This window comes from Schistocerca cancellata, chromosome 4, assembly GCF_023864275.1.
Source record: "Schistocerca cancellata isolate TAMUIC-IGC-003103 chromosome 4, iqSchCanc2.1, whole genome shotgun sequence".
NCBI lineage: Eukaryota > Metazoa > Arthropoda > Insecta > Orthoptera > Acrididae > Schistocerca > Schistocerca cancellata.
In genome coordinates this window covers 50,779,604-50,805,927 of record NC_064629.1, presented here as the reverse complement: position 1 = coordinate 50,805,927, position 26,324 = coordinate 50,779,604, and the positions used below count along the sequence as shown (strand labels likewise).

General features: G+C 39.1%; 1 protein-coding gene across 1 annotated transcript in view; it reads right to left on the bottom strand.

Annotated features, from left to right (window-relative positions):
* Positions 1-4,549: 4,549 nt before the first annotated feature.
* The window catches only part of LOC126184016 (exostosin-2), a 103,265-nt gene continuing 81,490 nt past the window's right edge, over positions 4,550-26,324 (bottom strand). Inside the window, exon 10 of the mRNA XM_049926368.1 lies at positions 4,550-5,034. Within this exon, the coding sequence (XP_049782325.1) occupies positions 4,813-5,034 (222 nt within the window). The 3' untranslated portion in view covers positions 4,550-4,812. The remainder of the gene's footprint in view (positions 5,035-26,324) is intronic.

Sequence of the window (26,324 nt, the reverse complement as noted above, 5' to 3'; positions counted from 1 at the left end):
TAGCCTGTTGTGATTATTATCACTTATATATCTGTTTTAACAGATAATATTGTCTCTCACAATATAGAGCATAACATCTCGTTGGAATGTATGCCTCAATATTGATGGAACTATGGCTTAACCAATGCCTCACACACACAAAGAGAGACAGTTTGTGTGGCATATGTCTACATCATATCAGGACTCTTACTATGTGTTATTATGACTTGTCTATTTTTTTTTTGTTTTGTTTTTTTTTTACTTATACTTAATTTTATCACGAATGCTCTCATATGTTTGCAGTACCATACTGTTATGATATTATTACATATCATTTTATGTTTTATGCTTGAGAATCTGAGCATGTAGGATGTTAAAACTAACTTCATCTGTGACAGTGTTTCAGCATGAGACAGCTTGCTGTTTTGTCTCTATATGGCATTATCTATGCAAACTTTGTCTAAATTTTATTCAATAACAATGTCAAGTAGCATGTTGATAGTTTGGTAGATTTCACCATACCTGCAACTGATTTTCTGTTCCATGCAATTTTTCCAGATAGCTTCATTGATGTGTTTTACTATTACTCACCCTATTCTGCTAAAGTATTTGCTAACTGTCTTGTTTGCCTTGCACCTATATAACTGCTCTGACATAATCAAGCTAGAATCCCATTTGCTCCTTAAGTTACATATCTGTCTGCAACCCTTCAAACTAAAGGGTGTCCCTCACTCTTTTTTTCCAAGAACTCTAATTGTCTGTCAATTTTAGATCTTTTACTGCAGTTACTCAGTATCCACACTAGAGACGAGGTGTGTTTGAAAAGTTTGGTGAATGGTCTCAGAAAATAAAGGAAACAAGAGTTACAAACCAAATCCCTTTACTGGCCTTTAAAGTAATAATCCTTAGCTACAACACATTTCCAACATCAGTTGTAAAGCTGTTACAAACTGCCAGCAAATGTTTCTTGTGGAACCACTCAAAGCACAGTTGTCACGTTTTGTTGGATGTTCACACAGATAAGACATGTTGCTACCAATATTATCCGGAGACCAAGCAATATTTGATGGCATGGTGTTCAACGTCTTCCCCACCTCCCTTGGGTAGAAACTAAAGCCAGATCATGCCCCATATTGGAAAATATGATCAACATTATCTTAATCTTGGATTTTGTCAGCTGACTTTTTATGAGAAGCGGGGAAGATGACAAATACCATGCTACGGACTGTAGTGCAGACTCTGTATCATATCGGTAGCACCAGGTCTCATCTCCTTTAATGATGTCGATATCCAAGAATGTGTTGCATTGGTGTATTAAGCAATTCCACAAGAAGTGTTTACTGATACCTTCCAACAGCTGTACAACTGATGTCAGAGGTGTTTTGTACCTAATGGTGATCACTTTGAAGGCCAGAAGGGCATTTTCTTTGTAACTCTTGTTTTCTTTATTTTATGAGACCATTCACCAAACTTTTCAGATGCACCTTATATATTGGTTATTTACTATCACAAGCACTATCATTAGAAATGATCACTTACTTTATTTAAGCAGAGCAGCTGTGCCTCATTTACTTGCGTCAGTGAAAGTGGACCTGGATATCAATTACACGTACACAAAGTTGATGTGTTCTCTTCCTTCTGTTTGCTTGCATATTATGTTACCTCTTAGTGATTAACGTCCTGTTGTGTACTACATAAATTAATGGCAGTATAATGCTGCTGTTACAATGCAATTCCCCCAGATTTGTATCTTTATGCTGAGACCGACTCTTTATGTATTACTTTTACACAAGTGTGCTTGAGGAAGGCACTGCAATGACAAAACCAGCCACACAGAATGAAATACGATAAAAAAATACAAATAAAGTGTATTTATGGAACTGCTATTTCCGGGAAGAAAAAAAAAACCTGTTGAACATTTATGGCAGTCTGGTACTAAAACCTCCAGATCCCTGTCTTCTGCAAGCCATGCAAATTTAAGCATACCACACAGACCGAATGAAGGCTTCCACCTGCCATGACTGACTAGTCATGGGTGATCACCACTGTGGGCACAGTATCATTTCTATCAGCGGTGCAAATTCCACACCTTTATGCATTATGGACATCATACGTGCACATACAGAAAGAGAACAAAACAATAACAATATTTCTTGTGTGTGTTCATTAGATTTTAGAATGTAGGTTGCGGTGACATACTGATCAGTCATGTAGCTCGAGGTTTAGATTAGGCTGAAAGGTAACACCTCAGTTAAGTTGGTGATGCTGTATCAAACGCTCCAGTTAATCCGGCATTAGTATATTTTACTAACTATGCCCTTACTGGCCAATAATTATGCTGCAGAGGTCAGGTGAAGGGTGAAAGAAACTGGAATGGATGGAAAACTACAAATTCTACAGCTCTGTCTGCTGTTGCAAGACTGCATGAGCAACACTTGGGTATCAAGCAAGCAATGACATATAACTTTTTGCTGTGACAAGTAGTAATTATTTTAGTTCTTTGCTATTACTGTGAACCTTCTTTCATCTCTAATGAAAAGGCTATCTATGGGGGAAATCAAAAACAAAGGGACTTTTGCAATTTCTTGCCATAGGGCTCGGTAACACTGCCAATATCCAGGGCTGAAGTATTGTCGTCTGCAACAGTTCTATAAAATGTGTCAACCTTCTTCCACATTAATCATAGTATTGGAGCAGTCCGTGAAACATGGCATCTACACTGTTGATCTGCACAAGGGAGGAAATGAGGGCAGTGACTTGCTTTTTGTTTGCAGATGATGTTACACCTGCGGAAATTTTTTATCAAATGCAAGCACAGTATGGTGACAGCTGTTTATCACAAAGCAAGATCTTACAAATGGATAGAGCACTTCAAACAGGAAAGAACTTCTCTGTGTGATGAGGAAAGACTGGTCAGGCAGCCAACGTCAACAACTGAGGACAATTTGGAAGTTGTTGAGGGTACGGTGATGGAAAACAGATAAATCACATTGGACAAAATCACCAATACTTTACATATCTGTTATGGTCCAGCATATTCCATCTTACATAACAGGCTAAATTTTCAGAAACTGTGCACAAGGTGGGTATGAAAAGAATTGTCAGCACAGCATAAGTTGGAAAGGATGACATCTCTTGCAAACACTTGGCCCATTATCATCATGAGACAGATGAATTTTTATAGCAAATCATTACTGTAAACAAAATGTAGGTGCATCATCACAAACTGGAAAGTGCAAGCATGGCTTGGAAACACCCTTCATCACCAGAAGTTAAGAAATTTAAACATCAACCATCAGCTGGTAAGATGATGCTAATACTATTCTGGGACATGGAAGGTGGTGTAGCTGTTCGTTCACCCCAAGAGGTGAAACTGTGAACAGTGAGAACTACTGTGATGTGTTGTGAACTAAACTAAAACCTGAAATCAGACCCAAAAGTCACAGAAAACTGAAAAGGTGTCATCCTGCAGCAAGATAACACTCAGTCACATTCTCCCAATCGGATGGTCAAAGCAATAAATGAGTTGGGATTCAAATTCCTGGAACACCTGCCATGCAATCCAGACCTGGCTCCAAGTGATTTCATGTCCCTGTGTAGCCCCGAATATAAACAAAGTGGTATTTTCTGCTCCAGTCAGTAACAATAAGTGAGTGTGAAAACTTGTTAAGTAATTAAGTGGAACAATGGTGAATAAAGTTTTGTTTCAAATTGCAAAAATTGGCACTTGTCACCACAAGTGTATGGAACAGAAGCTGCAAGTAAAAGTGTTTATCAGCAGTTTATTTATCTTAAACATGGAAAGGAAGAACTTTTATGCATGTCGCATTCAAATCGACTGACAAAAAACAAACTGAAACAACATTATGTAAGTGTGACACATGTAGGTGCAATTGTCTCCAATATTGATATAGGAAGGATTGAGATTAATTAACGACAGTGTCAAGGTCATTACTCACAAGGATTTGGGTAAGCAAATGTCTGTTCTTTATATATGTAAAACAAAATCACAGACAAGCAGAGAGCAACTGCTGCTGATCCATGTGATCAAGATATATTTTTTTGCCAAACCATCTCCAGGGATGAAACCTGATGCTATCAATTTCCCATCCACAGTACCATATATAACAATCACTGCCACATTATCCAGATTTTTTTTTCCTTATTTTTATGCGCACATGAAGATGTTAGACCACAACTTTTGTATTGATTCCAAAAGAATTTGCACCTGCAGTTTTCTGTTAGTGTAGACACAGTGTCAAAGGTGTGCAATCTATAAGGATAAGTCTGAAAGTGAATAAAGATTTAGTTCGTATCTTCTGTTTTTGTTTCGATATGATTCACCGCATTTTCAGACACACATTGTACTTACAATCTATTACTGTTGTTGCAATAAACAGAATCCAAACGTACAGTTTTCGTCTGGATGGTAATTTATTGGACTAACCAATACATCATACTGCTTTCCCTGTTTTTTTTTTTTTTTTATCTAAAGCACAAAAAATGTAGAGCAGGAAAACACGTAAAAATCACAAAAACAATAGAGAAATTATCAATAATAATAAAACTGTTATAATGAAACTTTTAATAAATAAAATTCTATGGCACAACACATGAATAAAATTTAAACAAAAGAGTATAAAATGTTGCTCACTCACTCACACACTTTTGACCTTTTTCTTTATACAAAAATATTTCTGAAATGTACCACGTTCCTTCCAAACACAACAGTACATTATTAGTGTATGCGGATTTTACATAATCTAATCACTGGTTCTACAGGCACTACACTAGTCCTCAAAATTAATGGTGTGGCTACATGTACAAAATCACTTATAAACTACCAATGTCATTGAATCTTTTTAGTTTCTCAGGGAAATTGTCCTTGTATAAAACAGGATCAGCTCTAAATTCAACTGTCTGAAGAGGCATTGTTCCATACACTGCAGCAAATCTATCAATGCACTGTGATCTTTCCATCATATGATTGAGATCAGCTGACAGCATTTCTGTATTCGTGCATTCTGGACATTTAAACTTCTTTCTTGGCGTAACCTGAAAGAACAAAGGTTCCCAATTATCATGTACTTTGAAATTATGGACAAATGAAAGTTTTAAGAAGCATTAGATCATGAGCTTGACTATACCATTTGCAGTATCAACACTTAACCAAAACAAAAAGCTACAATTACACTATGCAACATGTTTTTTTTTTATGTTTGTGTAATTTTCACTGTTCCTGAAATACTTTTTTGTACTCATTTCAAATCTGCTACTAGTTTTTTTTCCATCACATTTTTCACAAATCAAGTAAACTCACTTTTGTTTAAACCTAAGTTCCACAGACAGAAATTTGATTGCAAGTACGCGAAATTTATTTTAGTAAGATGGAGTAGTTGACCACACTTCTCAAACCCATCTGGCTGTTAGGTGGTAATCTTTAGCATGTCAACTATGAGCTATAGTGTTGTGAGGTTATATTTGTGCTGCTGTATGTAGTTTTACTGTTTCTTAAAAATGAGTTCCCTCAAATGTTTGAATAACCCAAAAGTATTATCTCATATTTGTAGTAGCTATGTAATTGCTAAGCAAAGATAGGACATTAACAGTTTTGTGATAAATGTCTATTACTACTTGGTATAAGGCTTGGTGATCAAGACAAAAGTTGGGCACCACACAAGGTATGCAGACATATGTTGAGGGATACAGACTGTGCAGAATTAATGCCTTTTGCAATTCCCACGGTTTGGAGGGAGCCGCAAAATCTTGTGCATTTTTTTTATTTTTTTATGGTTAACACTGAAGGTCATACCATAAAAAGTAAGAATCATATAAAATATCTTAACTTTTCACCTTACAATCAGTTATGCATAGTGAATATCTCCCTATTCAATTCTATCTTCCATTCTTTAAGATTTGCAGTGGGGGTGCAGCTTAGACAATGAATGCAATGATAGCGATGATTAAAAGCTGAAAGAAGATTCTGCACCAGAATTATTTAGTCAAAACAAACTGAATGATTTAACTTGTGACTTGAATCTGACAAAATATGTCACTGAACTACTTGGGTTAAGACAGAGCAAAACCACCTTCTTGATTACTATTCTCTCAGTACAGAAACACAGAAAAGAAATAAATAAAATTCTTTAAAGAAGATCATATGGTTTTTTGTGTAATATTCTAAGTTTATTGAATTTACTTATGATCCAAGTCAGTGGAGGTTGTTTATAGACTCATCAGAACAGTCTGAAATGTGGACTTTTACATAACAGAAATATGTTGGGCTCAGTATACCATAAGAGGACATTTGTAAATCTCAAAGCTGAGTTGGGATAAGTGAACTATGAAAAACATCCTTGGACAATATGTGGGGATTTGAAAGTAGCTGACATGTTGCCCTGTCAACAATCCAGCTACACAAATATGCCATGTTTCATTTGTGAGTGGAACAACCAAGCCAAAGGCAAGCATTGGAAAGCAACTAGCTGGCCTGAAAGATAAACCCTACAACCCGGTTCACATAATATAATAAATGAATCAACTGTTCAACCAAGCAAGAAACTACTACCTCCTCTTCACATTAAGCTTGGACTAATGAAACAGTTCACAAAAGCACTTCCAAAAGGTGTTGACTTGATAACAAGATTTCCAACTGTGTCTTATGAGAAACTTACAGAAGGGATCTTTGTGGGGTCACAGATCAGAAATTTAATGAAAGACAATTTGTTTGAAAATACAACAGATCCAGTGGACAAAGGGCTAGGGTTTCATTTACAGAAGTAGAGGCCAACTTTCTGAGCAACAACAAACATCCAAATTATAATACCATGGTTAACATAATGTTGCAGAGTTTGATGAAATTAAGATGCACTTTCTATAGCCCCAATTTGATTTTTTCCCTGCAAACCTTGGCGATGTTGGTCAAAAACAAGGAGAATGGTTCCACTAGGACATCAAGGTGATGGAGAAGTGATGCCAGTGAAGATGGAATGCAAACATGATGGTTAACTATTGTTTTATGCTCAAGAGATATGACATTAGTGCAAGAAGACAATCAAGAAACAGAAATTTCCTCCATGTCAGAAAGAACTTTTCGCACTGAAATCAGTGAAGGGCAATTAAATTCTCATACATATGTTGTGTTTTCATAATAATTATTAGCATTTTAAGTGAACATGTACCATTGTGTACTCTAATGTAGTGTACAATGATTCTACATAAGGTACACAATACAATTTATTTATAATGTAATTTTAAAAAATCCCATTAGAAAAAATGGGATTCCAGCTAGAACTTCAGACATGATTTGTACAAAAAAATTACAGGATACAGAAAAATCAAAATTAGATTTGAAAACAGAATGAAACACACTTTAAATATCACCATGGTCATAAATTATCACTCCAAGAGCTTTAAAATGCAGCATATTGATTTGAAAATTATTGGCTTTAAACATGTTACTTTCCTCTCACAGAAATACATTAGGATGAACTGTTAACCAGTGAGTTAATGTTAAGAAACATATATTTGGATGTAACAACTGCATTTCTTCTTAAACATTACAGGTGAACAACCTGCTATGTGTCTTTTATTATTCTAGTGCCATCTCTTCAAGTTTCTAAAACCAAATAAGAAATATTTTGATGCTGAAAGTTTTTGCAGTACCTATAATGAAATACTCATTAGATTCAGTTCTACGACTACTAACAACTACTACTAAGTACTACAACTTCATGTACAAAGCTGTACTACTGCTTAACATGTCCATCATCAATGCCTTTCTTTGTATAATCCTTAAAAAAAACTGAAGCAGCACATAGTTTCTGAAATTTTAACATTTCAGTGTTGTGCTGTTAGTAATGGACATCAAGACAAGACAGTTATGACTATGTTTTATTTCTTTCTTTAGTCTTGTGCACACACACACACACACACACACACACACACACACACACACACACACACACACACACACAGAGAGAGAGAGAGAGAGAGAGAGAGAGAGAGAGCTCAGTTGAGTAAGGCAGTTCAGTCAATGTACTTTTTGGCTTTGGTGGCCATTCCTTCATTCTGAAGCATGGATTTGTTCCTAAAAGGAATTCTGTTTTGAAAATGACACAAATCATTTCTTATTAGTTATGAAAAATCTGTAATCTACTTTGCCACAGTTATACGTGAGCTGTTATGGACGGTATTTGTGGGAAAGACAAGGGTTTATGTGATGAATATGTGACATGTAGAAAATGCTAGCAAGAGTTTTTACAGTGCATTACATTATACAAAACTACAAAGCCTTAGGTCTCTGAAGTTTATTGCCTGAAACTTAGCAGAGTGTCACAATCCTCACATCATGAGAGTGTGGCACGAAATGTTACAGTTCCGAAAGGGCATGAACTCCAACGTGATCCTGTGGGTCGATTAGGGCACACAAATGATCATCTTATAAGTCAGTAACAACCAGTGTTTGTCTGATTTCCTTTGACATCTCCTGTTACTTAATAATGACTCCAAAGACTGAAGGAGTACTCCAGAATTGGCAATTGTGGCATCCTCTAGTGATACGCTGCAATTTTCCAGAGCCGCCCTAACAAACTGAAGTCTTCCATTTACCTTTCGTATCACTGACCTAAAATGTTCATCCCATCTCATATTGCTTATTAGTATTTATCAACAGCAGCTTGGAATCCACTCCTAGATAATACCACCTCCAGACTTAAGCATATTTTTACAGTCTTTAGCAATAAGTATTCACATGTTATTACTGCATATTTTCTAATGTTATATATCTCCATTCATGAGGATGTCATTTCAGTCTTTATTTCTCTTTCAAAATACAACAAAGAACTTCCATCAGGTATCATCCATTTGCCTACATGCTGCTCCCATCTGAATTTCAGTCTTTCAAATGATTTCAATATAGCGGAAGCCACCAAGACAAGAGAATGCACTGCAGTGCCACCAGCAGCAGCAGTTGTCTGATAAACAGCAAATTAATTTAGTCTTTGTTTTTATCACTTTCTTCTGCAAGAAAGTGAACTATATGTGCATATTTTACTTTGTAGACTAGTGGTTAGAAAACTAATCATAGTTTTTGTTTCTGCGTAAGTCTTCTGAATATCCTTGTGTAGGGCACCTTCCTGGTGTACATTTTCCCACCGCCAGCCCGCTACGTCACCCGTCCTGTGACTCAGTTGAGTAAGTGACCATTGACTACATCTACATCTACATCTACATTTATACTCCGCAAGCCACCCAACGGTGTGTGGCGGAGGGCACTTTACGTGCCACTGTCATTACCTCCCTTTCCTGTTCCAGTCGCGTATGGTTCGCGGGAAGAACGACTGTCTGAAGGCCTCTGTGCGCGCTCTAATCTCTCTAATTTTACATTCGTGATCTCCTCGGGAGGTATAAGTAGGGGGAAGCAATATATTCAATACCTCATCCAGAAACGCACCCTCTCGAAACCTGGCGAGCAAGCTACACCGCGGTGCAGAGCGCCTCTCTTGCAGAGTCTGCCACTTGAGTTTGTTAAACATCTCCATAACGCTATCACGGTTACCAAATAACCCTGTGACGAAACGCGCCGCTCTTCTTTGAATCTTCTCTATCTCCTCCGTCAACCCGATCTGGTACGGATCCCACACTGATGAGCAATACTCAAGTATAGGTCGAACGAGTGTTTTGTAAGCCACCTCCTTTGTTGATGGACTACAGGCTCCATACTCAGTGTAGCAGCAGCAGTTGTCTGATAAACATTTTAATTTAGTCTTTGTTTTTTTTCACTTTCTTCTGGAAAGAAGTGAACTATATGTGTATATTTTACTGTGTAGACTAGTGGTTAGAAAATTAATCAAAGCTTTTGTTTTTTGTAAGTCTTGTGAATATCCTTGTGTAGGGTGGCTCCCTAGTGTAAATTTTCCCATTGCCAGAAACTCCTTCATGCAACTAGGTTTTAATTTTGTGTTAATAGACAACATACAGTACAGATCAGTGCATTCTGGTTTGAATATTTATCTAGTGCAGTAACTTCTTGATAAACAGGGTTTCTAATAACAGGTATCTGTAAATACATCAACTCCAGTAGAGCAATTTATTTCCGTTTAATAGCTTGGAGTCTCAGAGTACAGTGACAAATCTGCACAGCAATTTTTACTGTTACTTTACTCTCCTTTGGTATATTTTGTATACATTTCAAACTCAGTAGTGCCATTTGATACATTATATCTATTTTATACACAGTACGATATGGCTAGGGACTGTGCTTGTTGTGAGCAGACACAAGGAGAGTTGACTGATGTCTGTAAACAGCTGGAAGCTGTGTCGGCTATCATTGACAAGCTTCTAGCAAATGCTCAAAGTTGCAGTGACATCGGGGCGCCAGTGACGAGACCTGCAACACCTTCGGTGCCACTGGAATCCCCTGGTGACCCGGATGTTGCAGCGGCTTCTGATACCCAACATCTGACCGGTCCGTCTTCGCTCCAGAGCGGGTGGCAGACAGTGGTGGGTTCGCGTGTCACTAGACGGTAGGTGAAAGAGGGAGCAGGCCGTTCAGCTGGCTCCCTATGTCTTAGCAACAGATACGAGGTGCTACCCAGTGCTGACGATAACTCCAAGCCAGCACGGGATGCTTCTCCCGTTAGGTCAGCGGTCGATTTTCCTGCCCAGTCTGGACAAGTATATAGGGTGGGTATGCTTGTCATTGGGTGCTCCAATGTTAGGTGGGTGATGGAGCCCCTCAGGGAGATAGCAGGCAAGGCGGTCTCATTTGTCACGTGGAGGATGACCTGCCAGCAGCAATCGAGCACAATGGGTGCACTCGGCTGCATGTAGTGGCACACGTCTGCGTGAATGACATCTGCTGCTCGTGTTCTGAGGCCATCCTTGGCTCCTTTCGGCAGCCGGTTCATTTGGTGAATGCAATTAGCAACAGATGCGAGGTGTATGCTAAGCTGTCAATTTGTAGCATCATACCACAGTCCTCTGGTTTGGAGCAGAGTGGAAGGTCTAAACCAGAGGCTCAGATAACTCAGCAGTGGTATCGGATGTGAATTTCTTGACTTCTGCTATTGGGTGCCAAATTTCAGGGTTCCCAGGTGAGCACTACTCACATGAAGCACCTACTATGATAGTGGAGTGTACGTGGGGCTTTTTTAGGTTAGATAATCCCTTCCTTGGGATCAAAGACAATTTGCCTGTTAAATCAGCCACAGTGACCTCAGAGAGTCTCGGTTACTCGCAAATCAGAGATAGAAAAGATTAATATGAATTTAGTTAACTGCAGGAGCATCCAAGGAAAGGTCCCAGAATTAGTATCACTTACTGAAGGTTATAATGCACAGATAGTATTGGGAAAAGAAAGCTGGTCGAAACCAGACATCAATGACAACCAAATCCTAAGTTACGATCGGAATGTTTGTCGTAAGGATAGGTTAGTCACCAAAGGTGGCAGTGTGTTTATTGCAGTAAAAACTCAATAAAATCTAGCAAGATTATCACGGATTCTGAATGTGAATTAATTTGGGTGAAACTGAGCATCAAAGAACGGTCAAAATTGGTGATCGGATGCTTTTATACACCACCTGGGTCAGGACCTGTAGCTGTAGAGTGCTTCAGAGAGAACTTGCAGAATAGCATTAGTAATTTTCCTGATCGTGCTGTTGTAATAGGAGGTGACTTCAACTTGCTAGGTATAGATTATGAGTGTTATGCCACCAAAATTGGTACCAGAGACAGGGATTCATGTGGCATTGTTCTAAATGTCTTGTCCAAAAATGACTTTGAGCAGATAGTTACAGAACCAACTCACGAGGGTAACACCTGAGACCTCCTGGCAACAAACAGACCTGAACTTATCAAATCAGTTACGCAGAGTAACGTATCAGTGATCATAAGACTGTGACAGCATCTATAACAATGGGTGCTAAAAGGAAAGTTAAGAAAGGTAGGAAGATATATTTGCTCAGCAAGGGCGACAGGATATAAATTTCAGAATATCTCAGCAGTCAGCATCAAATATTCAGTGATGAGGATGAAGATGAGGAGAACAAATGGAAAAAATTCAAAGTCACCATTCAATATGCCCTCGATAAGTAGTTCCGAGTAAGGTTTTAAGGGATGGGAAAGATCCACCACGGTTTAATAGCCATGTTCGAAAAGCGCCACATAAACAAAGAGCACTTCATCTCAGATTCCTGAGAAGTAAAAACCTAGCTGACAAACAAAAGCTGAACGAAGTGAAAGTGAACGTAAGGAGAGGAATGAGAGAAGTGTTCAATGATTTTGAAAGCAAGATGTTGTCAACGGAATTGAGTAAAAGCCCTAAGAGATTTTGGTTGTATGTAAAACCAGTAAGTGGGTGAAAATCATCTATTCAATCTCTCAGTGACCACACCAACAACGAAATGGAAGCTAACGGAGAGAAGGCTGAAATACTGAATTTGGTCTTCCGAAGTTGTTTCACTGCAGAAGATCATAACACAGTCCCTCCTTTCAATCTTCATACAAACATTGAAATGGCAGATATTGAGATAACCGATCGTGGAGCTGAAAAGCAGCTACAATTGCTTAGTAGAGGAAAAGCATCAGACCATATGAGATACCTATAAGATTCTATAAAGATTATGAGGAAAACTTGCTTCCCTTCTAGCAGTAATTTACGGTAGATCGCTTGAGCAATGACAGGTACCTAATGATTGGAAAAAAGCACAGTTCATTCCCATTTTTAAGTAAGGCTGTAAGACAGATCCAAACAATTACAGACCCATATCGTTGATGTCAATCTGTTGTAGAATTATGGAACATGTTTTATGCTCAAGAATTATGATGTGCTTGGAAAATGAACATCTCCTCTATGAAAATCACCACAGATTTCACAAACAGAGATCCTGCGAAACTCGGCTCGCTCTGTTCCTCGATGAAATCCACAGCGCAGTAGACAACGGCACTCAGGTTGATGCAATGTTCCTCAATTTCAGTAAGGCATTTGACACTGTCCCACATTGCTGTTTAATGAAAAAAATACGAGCTTATGGAGTATCAGAGCAGATTTTAGATTTGCATTGGATGCTCTTTAAGGCTATTCACAGACAACGCAGTTTGCAGAACGATCTGCAGAGAATTTATGAATGGTGCAGGCTCTGGCAGTTGACCCTGAATGTAAATAAATGTAATATATTGCACATACATAGGGAAAGAAATCCACTACTGTACAGCTACACTATTGATTACAAGTAGCTGGAGACAGCATCTGCCATAAAGTATCAAGGCATAACTATCCACAATGACCTCAAGTGGAATGACCACGTAAAACAGATAGTAGGAAAAGCAGATACCAGACTCAGATTCATTGGAAGAATCTTAAGGAAATGTAACTCGTCCACAAAATAAGTGGCTTATAAGGCGCTTGTTCGCTCAATTCTTGAATATTTTTCATCTGTCTGGGATCCCTATCAGGTAGGACTGATACAGGAGATAGAGAAGATCCAACAAAGAGTGGAGCGTTTCATCACAGGATCGTTTAGCTGGTGAGAGAGTGTTACAGAGATGGTAAACAAACTCCATTGGCAGACATTACAAGAGACGTGTAGTGCATCACGGAGAGATTTACTATTGAAATTTTGGGACAGCACTTTTCAGGATAAGTCTGACAACATATTACTTCCCCTCCCACACATCTCGCGTATTGACCACGAGTAGAAAATTTGAGAAATTAGAGCCAATACAGAGGCTTACCGACACTCTTTCTTCCCTCACACTATTCGCGAATGGAACAGGGTTGGAGGGATCAGATAGTGGTAACGAAAGTACCCTCCGCCACACACCATTAGGTGGCTTGCAAAGAATGATGTAGATGTAGAGGTAGATGATAGAGCACAGCAATCAGTCATCCTTTTCTTGCAGGTTTGACTTGGCAAATCAAGATTTCAGCTAGTGCCTAGCAATTATCAATGCATGTTATAGTATGTCAAGTCCCTTGTTGTTCGGGCTTCTGTCACAGTATGTTCAAGCTAGGCACTAGGCGATATCTAGATTTGCCAAATAAAACCTGCAAGAAATGGGCAATTGATTGCTGTGCTCTATCATCTGAAAGTCATATCACAGTTGTTGAGTGCACCCAAGTTCCTAATGGAAGGTAACCTGATGAATTTCAGTCATTATTCAATCTTCCACTTCAGCCTGTTTAATGATCCATTTGTTTGTTTTCATGTCTTTTCTAATTACTTCCAGCATACAATAAATCATACTCAGCAATCTTCAATTTTTAATAGTTTTTAATATTAGAAGTCCCAACTTCATTGTGATAGATCAAAACTGGGAATCCACACAACTGCCAACTTTACATTTCAGACATACTGGAAGTTTAGTTTTAAAAGCACTCCTGGTCACTTTTACTCTACTGTTTACTTTTTTTGTGAACATCCAGTTCCCTTCAACTCCCCTACATACAAAAATCCATTTACTTTCTCTACAATCTTACTGGTATTGCGTAGAATTTTCTTTTCAATGAGTTGATTAATGATTAATTTAGTCTTACTATGACATTTTCAGGCTTACTTTCAAACATACCCTATTAAGAATGAGATTTTCACTCTGAAGCAGAGTGTGCGCCGAAATGAAACTTTCCTGGCAGATTAAAACTCTCCTTCGCAGGAGAGCTTCTGTAAAGTTTGGGAGGTAGGAGACGAGGTACTTGCGGAAGTAAAGCTGTGAGGACAGGGCGTGAGTCGTGCTCAGATAGCTCAGTCGGTAGAGCACCTGTCCACGAAAGGCAAAGGTCCCGAGTTAGAGTCTCGGTCCGGCACACAGTTTTAATCTGCCAGGAAACTTTTCATACCTTATTAAGTTCGTCCTTTACATGTTGAAGATTATCTGTATTAGAGGCAAACAGTATAATGTCAAAGCAAAATGAAAGAGGTTCAGGTACGTTCCATTAACACTCATTTTTCCTCCAATTTCCCAGTCTACGAATTTGAAGACTTCCTCTAGGGGTGCAGAGAATCACCTTGATGATATGAATCACCTTTGCTTGACTATTCTTTCAGTTCTGAATTTTTCAGTCACCACATGAAGTCTAATGGAAGATGTAGCATTGGTGTAAATATCATTCGGTTTAATAACATAGGTCAAATGAGTATCTCATACCTCAAGGTCTGTTACTACCAAGTTTTCTCAAAATCGAGTCAAAACATTCTCAAAATCTATTAATCCAATTCAAAGAGGTAATTCATATTCATTGCTCAGTTCTTTAATTTTATTTACAATTTGTAGCATGTTCAAAGGATCAAAATCCAATTTTTTAATGCATCTCTTGATGATTTTAGTTAATAATCTTAACATTATGAAGAGGAAGCAGATAGGTCTGTAGTTCTGTGTGTGTTGTTTGTCTCCTTCATAGTTTCAGTTTCAGGCAATTTCCTTTAGCTGTGCACATCCTACAAATGTTTTTTACGTTCCATCTCTATTTGACTCAGTTTTAACAATTACTACTGAAACACCATCACGGCTGGGTTCTGTCCCTGTCTTAATTTCTCAAATGGGCTTCCACACCTTATCTGGTATTAATTGTGAAAAGTCACAATTTTTGCTAGCCCCTTGCCATACACCCACCTCCACACAGCACCAGGACCCTAACTTCACTCATCCCCACACCATCTTCGCTACAGTTTCCCATTCCTCTGTTCCGTCACCCCCTCCCAATCCACTTCTCCGCGTCACTGCTGCACGAACTCACCGGTGCCAGTACCCGTGCCCATACCGCGTGCCACATTCCTACCCCATATAGCTGCCACCTCTTCCTCTCCACATTTATATTCGTACACTTGCTGCCTCCTTCGGTGCCATCAGCCATCCTTCCCCAACCGTACCTGCAACACCACACTTCTTTCTGCCCTTGCCTGCTCCCCTCTCTCTCCTGTGAGATTTCTAGAGCTGTCGTGCATCCCACATATCTGTTGCCCTCGGTTTCAATCTCCCCGTGCTTCCTAGTCTTCTCCTCTTTCTCTTTTTCTCACGACCTCCCTTACCTCTTGTAAGGAGGCAACCTTCAGTCTTCCTCTTCTCCTTCTTCTCTAGGGGGAGATCATTTTTGGGCACCGGTCAATCACATTGTACAAGCGTAACAGGTGATCTGCCATTCTCATATTTTATCTGTGAGCTGTCTCAAGTCTGCGCCTTTTCCCAACTCTCGTATTCATTACGTGGTCTCGTGGAGATATTCTACGTGATCTTTCTACAATTCTTAATTTCTTTTTTATTGACTCTGTGATGCTTTTATACGTCATCCTCTTCACTTTCCAACTTATCTGAGAAGACTGTAACAGAGGGTTTAGATCCTGGATTGCTGTTTTTTCATGGGCTACTCATAAAATTTAAATTTTTTGTGTGTCTTGAAGTACTGACCATCCACAATTATGTTTTGTACACTTTCTCCACTGCACAGTTGTTCAGTATTTTCAAAATTTATTTTCAGTCCCCACGTATCATATTCTTCTAATAATTTTCTTAGCATAAATCAGCCTCCTCACTAGCCACCACTACCTGATAATCTATGAAGAACAAAAGTGTACATACATAGATCCTTTGTTATCTGAATGCCAAAAACTGCACATTTCCTACTCTAGAAGTCTGAGGCCTTCTGGATGTATATTTTAAACAATGTTGGAGGCAAGCAGCATCCCTCCATTACTTCTTTTTGTAATTTTGAAATGCTGTGACAAAATTTTACTCCCCAATTTGCTCAAATGGTCTGCAAACTTATATAGCTCGAATACAGGGTGTTACAAAAAGGTATGACCAAACTTTCAGGAAACATTCCTCACACACAAAGAAAGAAAATATGTTATGTGGACATGTGTCTGGAAATGCTTACTTTCCATGTTAGAGCTCATTTTATTACTTCTCTTCAAATCACATTAATTGTGGAATGGAAACACACAGCAACAGAATGTACCAGCACGACTTCAAACACTTTGTTACAGGAAATGTTCAAAATGTCCTCCATTAGTGAGGATACGTGCATCCACCCTCCGTCACACGGATGCGCTGATGCAGCCCTGGAGAATGGCTTATTGTATCACAGCCATCCACAACACGTGCACGAAGAGTCTCTACATTTGGTACCGGGGTTGCGTAGACAAGAGCTTTCAAATGCCCCCATAAATGAAAGTCAAGAGGGTTGAGGTCAGGAGAGTGTGGAAGTCACGGAATTGGTCCGCCTCTACCAATCCGTCGGTCACCGAATCTGTTGTTGAGAAGCGTACAGACACTTCGACTGAAATGTGCAGGAGCTCCATCGTGCATGAACCACATGTAGTGTCGTACTTGTAAAGGCACGTGCTCTAGCAGCACAGGTAGAGTATCCCGTATGAAATCATGATAACATGCTCCCTTGAGTGTAGGTGGAAGAACATGGGGCCCAATCAAGACACCACCAACAATGCCTGCCCAAATATTCACGGAAAATCTGTGTTGATGACGTGATTGCACAATTGCGTGCGGATTCTCGTCAGCCCACACATGTTGATTGTGAAAATTTACAATTTGATCACGTTGGAATGAAGCCTCATCCGTAAAGAGAACATTTGCACTGAAATGAGGATTGACATATTGTTGGATGAACCATTCGCAGAAGTGTACCTGTTGAGGCCAATCAGCTGCTGATAGTGCCTGCACTCTGTACATGGTACAGAAACAACTGGTTCTCCCGTAGCACTCTCCATACAGTGACGTGGTCAACGTTAGCTTGTACAGCAGCAACTTCTCTGATGCTGACATTAGGGTTATCGTCAACTGCACGAAGAATTGCCTCATCCATTGCAGGTGTCCTCGTCGTTCTAGGTCTTCCCCAGTCGCGAGTCATAGGCTGGAATGTTCTGTGCTTCCTAAGATGCCGATCAATTGCTTCAAACGTCTTCCTGTCGGGACACCTTCATTCTGGAAATCTGTCTCAATACAAACGTATCGCGCCACGGCTATTGCCCCGTGCTAATCCATACATCAAATGGGCATCTGCCAACTCCGCATTTGTAAACATTGCACTGACTGCAAAACCACGTTCATGATGAACACTAACCTGTTGATGCTAGTACTGTAGAGCAATGAGTCGCATGTCAATACAAGCACCGAAGTCAACATTACCTTCCTTCAATTGGGCCAACTGGCGGTGAATCGAGAAAGTACAGTACATACTGACAAAACTAAAATGAGCTCTAACACGGAAATTAAGCATTTCCGGACACATGTCCACATAACATTTTTTCTTTATTTGTGTGTGAGGAATGTTTCCTGAAAGTTTGGCCATACCTTTTTGTAACACCCTGTATACTTCTAGCATTTGTCTTGTAGGCCCACTCCCCCTTAAGACCTAAAACAGTTTTTTCAGTGGCACTGAGTCTATGGACACTCAGTGGCTACTCAGTTTCCTTTCCAGTCTGTTTGGCATTAGTTGTCTCAAAATAAAAATGTTGTCATTACAAGATCTTCCCTTCTAGAATTCATTTCCTCCTCAATGTCCCTCAACATCCTATCTATCCCTCCCTTTAGAACTTGACCATACAAACTACCAACAGAGTAGGTGATAATTTCCGAACACCTTCTTACTACCTTTCTTTTAAACTGGACTTAGATATTGCAAATTTCTTTCTTTGGGCCCTTTTTCTCCCTCTAACATGCATGCATTAAACAATTTACTCAAACATTCTCAAAAACCTTCAGCCCATGCTACAGTAATTCTATTGGTATGCTACCTGATCCAGGAGATTTTCCATTACTTTAACAAATCTTCCTACTTCCGCTGTAGTTAATGGGTCTACATTTCACACAGACAATTATTCTTGAAATCCATACGTATGGCCTTACATCTGGTTCTCTCTTCCATAAGCAGTATCTTGAAATGATTCTCTAATGCCAATAATGGAAAAATCACTGTACAGGGAGTCCCATAATGTTCCATCTCAGAATCAATGCAGTTTTTATTTTATGTAAATTATTTACCTCAAAATATAACATGCCATGCAGTTTTATTTGCAGACAACACATCCACACTTAGTGAAATTGAGACCACAGAACACATTCCTTAAAGAGTCACTGACACCCTAAATGGTTTAGAGCATTGGTTTGATGTAAATTTATTAAAATTAAATATAAAAAACTTTTATACAGTTTAAAACTAAACAAAATCAAGTGACTTCCCAACTACCCATAAAAATTAGGAACTTCGGGGAGCAGAAACTGTCAAACTCCTGGGGATATTTCTAGAAAAAAATTCCTGGTCTTCTCATATAAGCTACTTGGCCAAACAAGCTAAACAGTCTTGCATTCACATGGACACTAGGAAAGTTTTTTGCCATAGCTATTATGAATCTATTGAAACATACAGAATAAATCTTTTCGGGGAATGCAAGTAGTGTAAACAGAATATTATTATTTTAAAAGCGTTGTTGTTATTCTTTTTGTTGCTGGGGTCTTCAGTCCGAAGACTGGTTTCATGCAACTACTTGTAACCTACATCTGTCTGAATCTGCTTACTGCATTCACTCCTGGTTTCCCTCTACTATTTTTACCTCCCACACTTCCTTCCAGTATTAAACTGGTGATCCCTCGAGGTCTCAGAATGTGCCATACCAACCAATTCCTTCTTCTAATCAGGTTGTGCCACATATTTCTTTGCTTCCAAACTGTATTCAATACCTCCCCCTTAGTTACATGCTCTACCCATTTAATCTTCAGCATTCTTCTGTAGCACCACACTTCAAAAGCTTCTCTTCTCTTCTTGTCTAAATCGATTATTGTCCACATTTCACATCCAAACATGGCTACACTCTATACTAATACTTTCAGAAAAGACTTTCTGACACTGAAATCTATACTCTATGTCAACAAATTTCTCTTCTTCACAAACACTTTTCTTGTCATTGTCAGTACATTTTATATCCTCTCTACTTCAGCCATCATCAGTAATTTTACTTCCACTACTCTCAATGTCTCATTTCCTTATCTAATTCCTTCATCACCACCTGATTTAATTCACTACATTCCATTACCCTTATTTTGCTTTTGTTGATGTTCATTTCAAAAAATGGTTCAAATGGCTCTGAGCACTATGGGACTTAACATCTGAGGTCATCAGTCCCCTAGAACATAGAACTACTTAAACCTAACTAACCTAAGGACATCACACACATCCATGCCTGCGGCAGGATTTGAACCTGCGACCGCAGCGGTCGTGTGGTTCCAGAACCGCTCGGCCACACCGGCTGGCTGTTCATTTCATATCCTCCTTTAAAGACACTGTCCATTCCATTCAACTATTCTTCCAAGTCCTTTGCTGTCTCTGACAAAATTAAAATGTCATTGGCAAACCTCAAAGTTTTGATTTCTTCTCACTGGACTTTAATTACTACTACAAATTTTTCTTTGGTTTCCTTTACTACTTGCTCAATGTACATATTGAATAACATTGCAACAGGCTACAGCCCTGTCTCACTCCCTTCCCAACCACTGCTTCCCTTTCATGCCTCCTTGATTATTATAACTGCCACCTGGTTTCTGTACATGTTGTAAATAGCCTTTTGGTCCTAGTATTTTACATCTCCTACCCCAGAATTTCAAAGAACGTATCCCAGTCAACAATTTCAAAAGCTTTCTCCAAGTCTTCAAACACTATAAATGTAGGTTTGCCTTTTCTTAACCTATCTTTAATGAGAAGTCGTAGGGTCAGTACTGCCTCGCATGTTCCTACTTTTCTTGGGAATTAAAACTGCTCTTCCTAAGGTTGGCTTGTACCAGTTTTTCCATCCTTCTATAAAGAATTCATGTTAGTATTTTGCAACCATGACTTATTGAACTGATAGTTCAGTAATATTCACATCTGTCAACACCTGCTTTGTTTGGAATTGGAATTATAATATTATTCTTGAAATCTGAGGAAATTTTGCTTGTCTCATACATTTTGCTCCCAGATGGAAGAGTTTTGTCATGACTTGTTCTCCCAAGGCTATCAGTAGTTCTAATGGAATGTCGTCTGCTTCCAGAGCCTTGTTTCGGCTTAGGTCTTTCAGTTCTCTGTCAAATTCTTAACGCAGAATCACATCTCCCATTTCATCTTCATCTACATCCTCTTCCATTTCTATAATATTGCCCTCAAGTACATCTTCCTTGTACAGACCCCCTATACACTACTTCCACTTTTCAGCTTTCCCTTTTTTCCTTAGGACTGGTTTTCCATCTGACTTCTTGACATTCATACAGGTCGTTCTCTTTTCTCCTAAGTTCTCTTTACTTTTCCTGTAGGCAGTATCTATATTTCCTTTAGTGATATATGCTTCTAAATCCTTATATTTGTCCTCTAACCATTCCTGCTTAGCCAATTTTCACTTCCTGTCAATCTCATTTCTTAGACATTTGTATTCCCTTTCACCTACTTCATTTACTGCATTTTTATACTTTCTCCTTTCATCAGTTAAATTCAATATCTCTTGTTTACCAGAGGATTTCCACTAGCTCTCATCTTTTTACCTATTTGTTCCTCTGCCTTCACTATATCATCTCTCAAAGCTACCCATTTTCCTTCTACAGTAGTCATTTCCCATGTTCTTGTCAATCGTTGTCCAATATTCCCTCTTAAACTGGTTACTTCAGTTTATCCAGGTCCTATCTCCTTAATTTCCTACATTTTTGCAATTTCTTCAATTTTAATCTATAGTTCGCAAATAATAAATTGCACTCAGAGTCCACATCCACCCCTGGAAATTTCTTACAGGTTCATATCTGGATCCGAAATCTCTTTCTTACCATTATATAATCAATCTGAAACCTTCTGGTGTCTCCAGGTCTTCCACATATACAACCTTCTTACAACATTCTTGAACCAAGTGTTAGCTACGATTACAACATGCTCTGTGCAAAGTTCTACCAGGTGGTTTCCTCTTTTATTCCTTTCCCACAAATCATATTCAGCTACTATTTTTCCTTCTCTTCCTTTTCCTACTACCGAATTCAAATCGCCCATGACTGTCACATTTTCATCTCCCTTAACTATCTGAATAATTTCATTTATCTCACCATACATTTCTTCAATCTCTTCATCATCTACAGAGCTAGCTGGTACAGAAACTTGTATTACTGTGGAGGGTGTGGGTTTTGTGTCGATCTTGGCTACGATAATGTGTTCACTATGCTGTTCACAGTAGCTTATCAGCATTCCTATTTTCTTATTCATTATTAAACATATTCATGCATTACCCCTATTTTGTCTGCCCCCAGTAGCTGAATTGTCAGCGTGACGGATTGTCAATCCTCTGGGCCCAGGTTCGATTCCCGGCTGGGAAGGGAATTTTCTCCGCCCAGGGACTCGGTGTTGTGCTGTCCTCATCATCATCTTCATCATCCTATAATCCTCATCGACTGCAGGTCGCCAAAGTGGCATCAAATTGAAAGACCGGCACCCAGCAAACAGCTTGCCCGATGGAGGACCCTAGCCATACGATAAAAAAAAAAACTATTTTATTTTGTATTTATGACCCTGTATCCACCTGACCAGAAGTCCTGCTCCTCCTGCCACTAAACTTTACTAATTACCACTACAACTTTAACCTATCTATTGCCCTTTTAAATTTTCTAAGCTACCTGCCCGATTAGGGGATCTGACACTCCACACACTGATCCATAGAATGACAGTTTTGTTTCTCCTGATAATTATTAGAAATACGAGGTGCATTCAAGTTCTAAGGCCTCCGATTTTTTTTTTCTAATTAACTACTCACCCGAAATCGATGAAACTCGCGTTACTTCTCGACGTAAACCCCTGCAGACGTACACATTTTTCACAACGCTGACGCCATGATTCCATGGCAGCGGCGAAGGCTTCTTTAGGAGTCTGTTTTGACCACTGGAAAATCGCTGAGGCAATAGCAGCACAGCTGGTGAATGTGCGGTCACGGAGAGTGTCTTTCATTGTTGGAAAAAGCCAAAAGTCACTAGGAGCCAGGTCAGGTGAGTAGGGAGCATGAGGAGTCACTTCAAAGTTGTTATCACGAAGACACTGTTGCGTAACGTTAGCTCGATGTGCAGGTGTGTTGTCTTGGTGAAACAGCACACGCACAGCCCTTCCCGGACGTTTTCGTTGCAGTGCAGGAAGGAATTTGTTCTTCAAAACATTTTCGTAGGATGCACCTGTTACCGTAGTGCCCTTTGGAACGCAATGGGTAAGGATTACGCCCTCGCTGTCCCACAACATGGACACCATCATTTTTTCAGCACTGGTGGTTACCCGAAATTTTTTTGGTGGCGGTGAATCAGTGTGCTTCCATTGAGCTGACTGGCGCTTTGTTTTTGGATTGAAAAATGGCATCCACGTCTCATCCATTGTCACAACCGACGAAAAGAAAGTCCCATTCGTGCTGTCGTTGCGCGTCAACATTGCTTGGCAACATGCCACACGGGCAGCCATGTGGTCGTCCGTCAGCATTCGTGGCACCCACCTGGATGACACTTTTCGCATTTTCAGGTCGTCATGCAGGATTGTGTGCACAGAACCCACAGAAATGCCAACTCTGGAGGCGATCTGTTCAACAGTCATTTGGCGATCCCCCAAAACAATTCTCTCCACTTTCTCGATCGTGTCGTCAGACCGGCTTGTGTGAACCCGAGGTTGTTTCAGTTTGTTGTCACACGATGTTCTGCCTTCATTAAACCCACGAACGCACTTTCGACACATCCATAACTCCATCACCACATGTCTCCTTCAACTGTCGATGAATTTCAATTGGTTTCACACCACGCAAATTCAGAAAACGAATGATTGTACGCTGTTCAAGTAAGGAAAACGTCGCCATTGTAAGTATTTAAAACAGTTCTCTTTCTCGCCGCTGGCGGTAAAATTCCATCTGCCGTACGGTGCTGCCACCTCTGGGACATATTGACAATGAATGCGGCCTCATTTTAAAACAATGCGCATGTTTCTATCTCTTTCCAGTCCGGAGAAAAGAAATCAGTGGCCTTAGAACTTGAATGCACCTCGTATGTGTAATATTAAACCTAGACAGTTATGCCAACTTTTATTCACGGAACTAAAAATTTTCACTATTCCACATATTTACATTTATGAACTGTTTGTCTTTATCTGTACCATTCCAAAATTATTTATTGAAAACCATTTTCAACACATGTATGACACATGAAACGAGATAATTTCATGTTGCTGTCTCGTAGACTACAACTATACTCCCAGACTCCTCAGTAAATGGCAATGAAAATTTATAATAAATTAAAAATGAAAAACTTTCACAGTATGGAACTAGATTTATGAAGATAAAATTACGCACCAGCCTAGTGCAAAAATGTTGTCATTCACTAATGAAACTTTTAGATGATGAAGATTTCCTTGCACGGTAATAAATTTTGAATTATTTTTTAAAATTAAGATTGATTTTTTTGACACATTGTATGTATCTCTGTCACATCATTTATTCTGATGAGTCTCCTGTACTTTAAATCAATGATTCACATATGTACAGCACAAGACAATAAAATTCTGATTTTGTTATATCTGTCCCTTCTTTCACATCTCTCTGTCAGTTCCTCACTGTTTTCCAGGCTTCTGCACCTGTGTACCCCCCATACATCTGTCTATCTTCACATGTCTTTCTTCTCACACCTAATTTATCCCATCAATATTTTCTTTTCCTCTTCATTGTCTTATATCCACATTATTTATTCTAGCCTCCAGGTCTATCATCCGCAGCCAATTGTTACACATTTTCTTCTCCATTTTCGTCTTTTCAAATATGTTCTCCATACACCACTCTGGGCTTTGTTTTGTTAATCTGCTTTGTTGACCAAGCACTTCACTTCATACGCTACGTTGTGAATGCATCTTTTTATATTTTGGTATTTCTCTACAGAATTTCTGCATTCATAAAAACTTCGCAGCTTACTAGCTAGTCTCAGTTTATTAAGAAATTTTAGTCTCGAGTCTGAGACTATTTATATTATATTATATTTGACAGCATCCAGGATTTTAATATGAGCACTACCTTCCTGAGGAACCCTTTTCCTTCATGGCGGCATGACAATCTTTGCTCTAAGCAGGAAGTGGTCAGAGCCATATTCTAGGCCTCTGTGTACCCTTACATCAATCACACTAAGTGTAGAATTTTTGTTTTGTGTTATACAAACAACAACTGTTCTCAAATCTCTTGAATGACTGTCATGTGTATTTATGTATCCACTTATCTGAAAGAAACCATTTAAAATTTTCAAATTCAATGCAGCACATGTGTTTACCAATCTTTCGCCATAATCATTTATGACATTTTCTCCACATGTTCCTACTATCTCATCATCTACCTCTGTACCTATTCTTGCATTAAAATCTCCCATACTGATTATTCCCTTTTGAGGCATTATCTTTTCCAGGACAATTGTCAATTCATCAGCAAACCCATCTTTGGTTTTGCTATCAGTATCATTTGTTGAAGCATACACTCCCACTAACGTGCACTGCATCCACACTTGGGGAAGTCCACAGTCATAATTCTTTTTCTCTAACAAATGGCTTTGCATTACCATATCTATCATACTATGATAGCTGGAAATGACTAGAAGTGTCCTGTACTTAGCATCTGCCTTGACATTGCTTTACTAGTATCAGCTACATTGGTGAATCTTGGAGACATGCCATGTCTGTAGAACAAAAGCAGAAACATGACACGAGTCACTACATGTGCTGCCAAAGCCAGACCCCACGCAGGACACTGTTGAGGAGTATAAACAGAAACACAACTCGAAAAAATATTATCCACCTCCTTCATGAAAGTTCTGTGATACCTTGTTTCAAGGCATAACATTAATCCGAAACACAAGTATCAGTTTTTCCAAGATTCCATTATTGGTACTCAGCAAGCATCCTACAATGAAGCATCAATGAGTTTAGTGTTGGCGTGTTTGTTGCTGTTAGTAGTAGTTTATCTCGCAGAAAAACTGAAGTAGATAGTTCCTGTGACTTAGTATGGTTAGAGGTTATTCTTGACAACCAGAATAAAATAATAACTGGATCCTTTTACTGACCTCCCAGCTCAGATGATACAATTGCTGAAAGGTTCAAAGAAACCTTGAGAGCAATTTCAAACACGCACCTGGCTCATACACTTGTAGTTGGCGGTGACTTCAATTTTACCCTAAATATGTTGGCAAAAATACATGTTTAAACCAGGAGGTATGCGTAAAAGATCATCAGTAATTGTGCTAAACACATTCTCTGAAAATTATTTTGAGCAATTAGTTCATGAGCCCATTTGAATAGTAAACGGTTGTGACAACACACTAGCCCTCTTAACAACAAATAA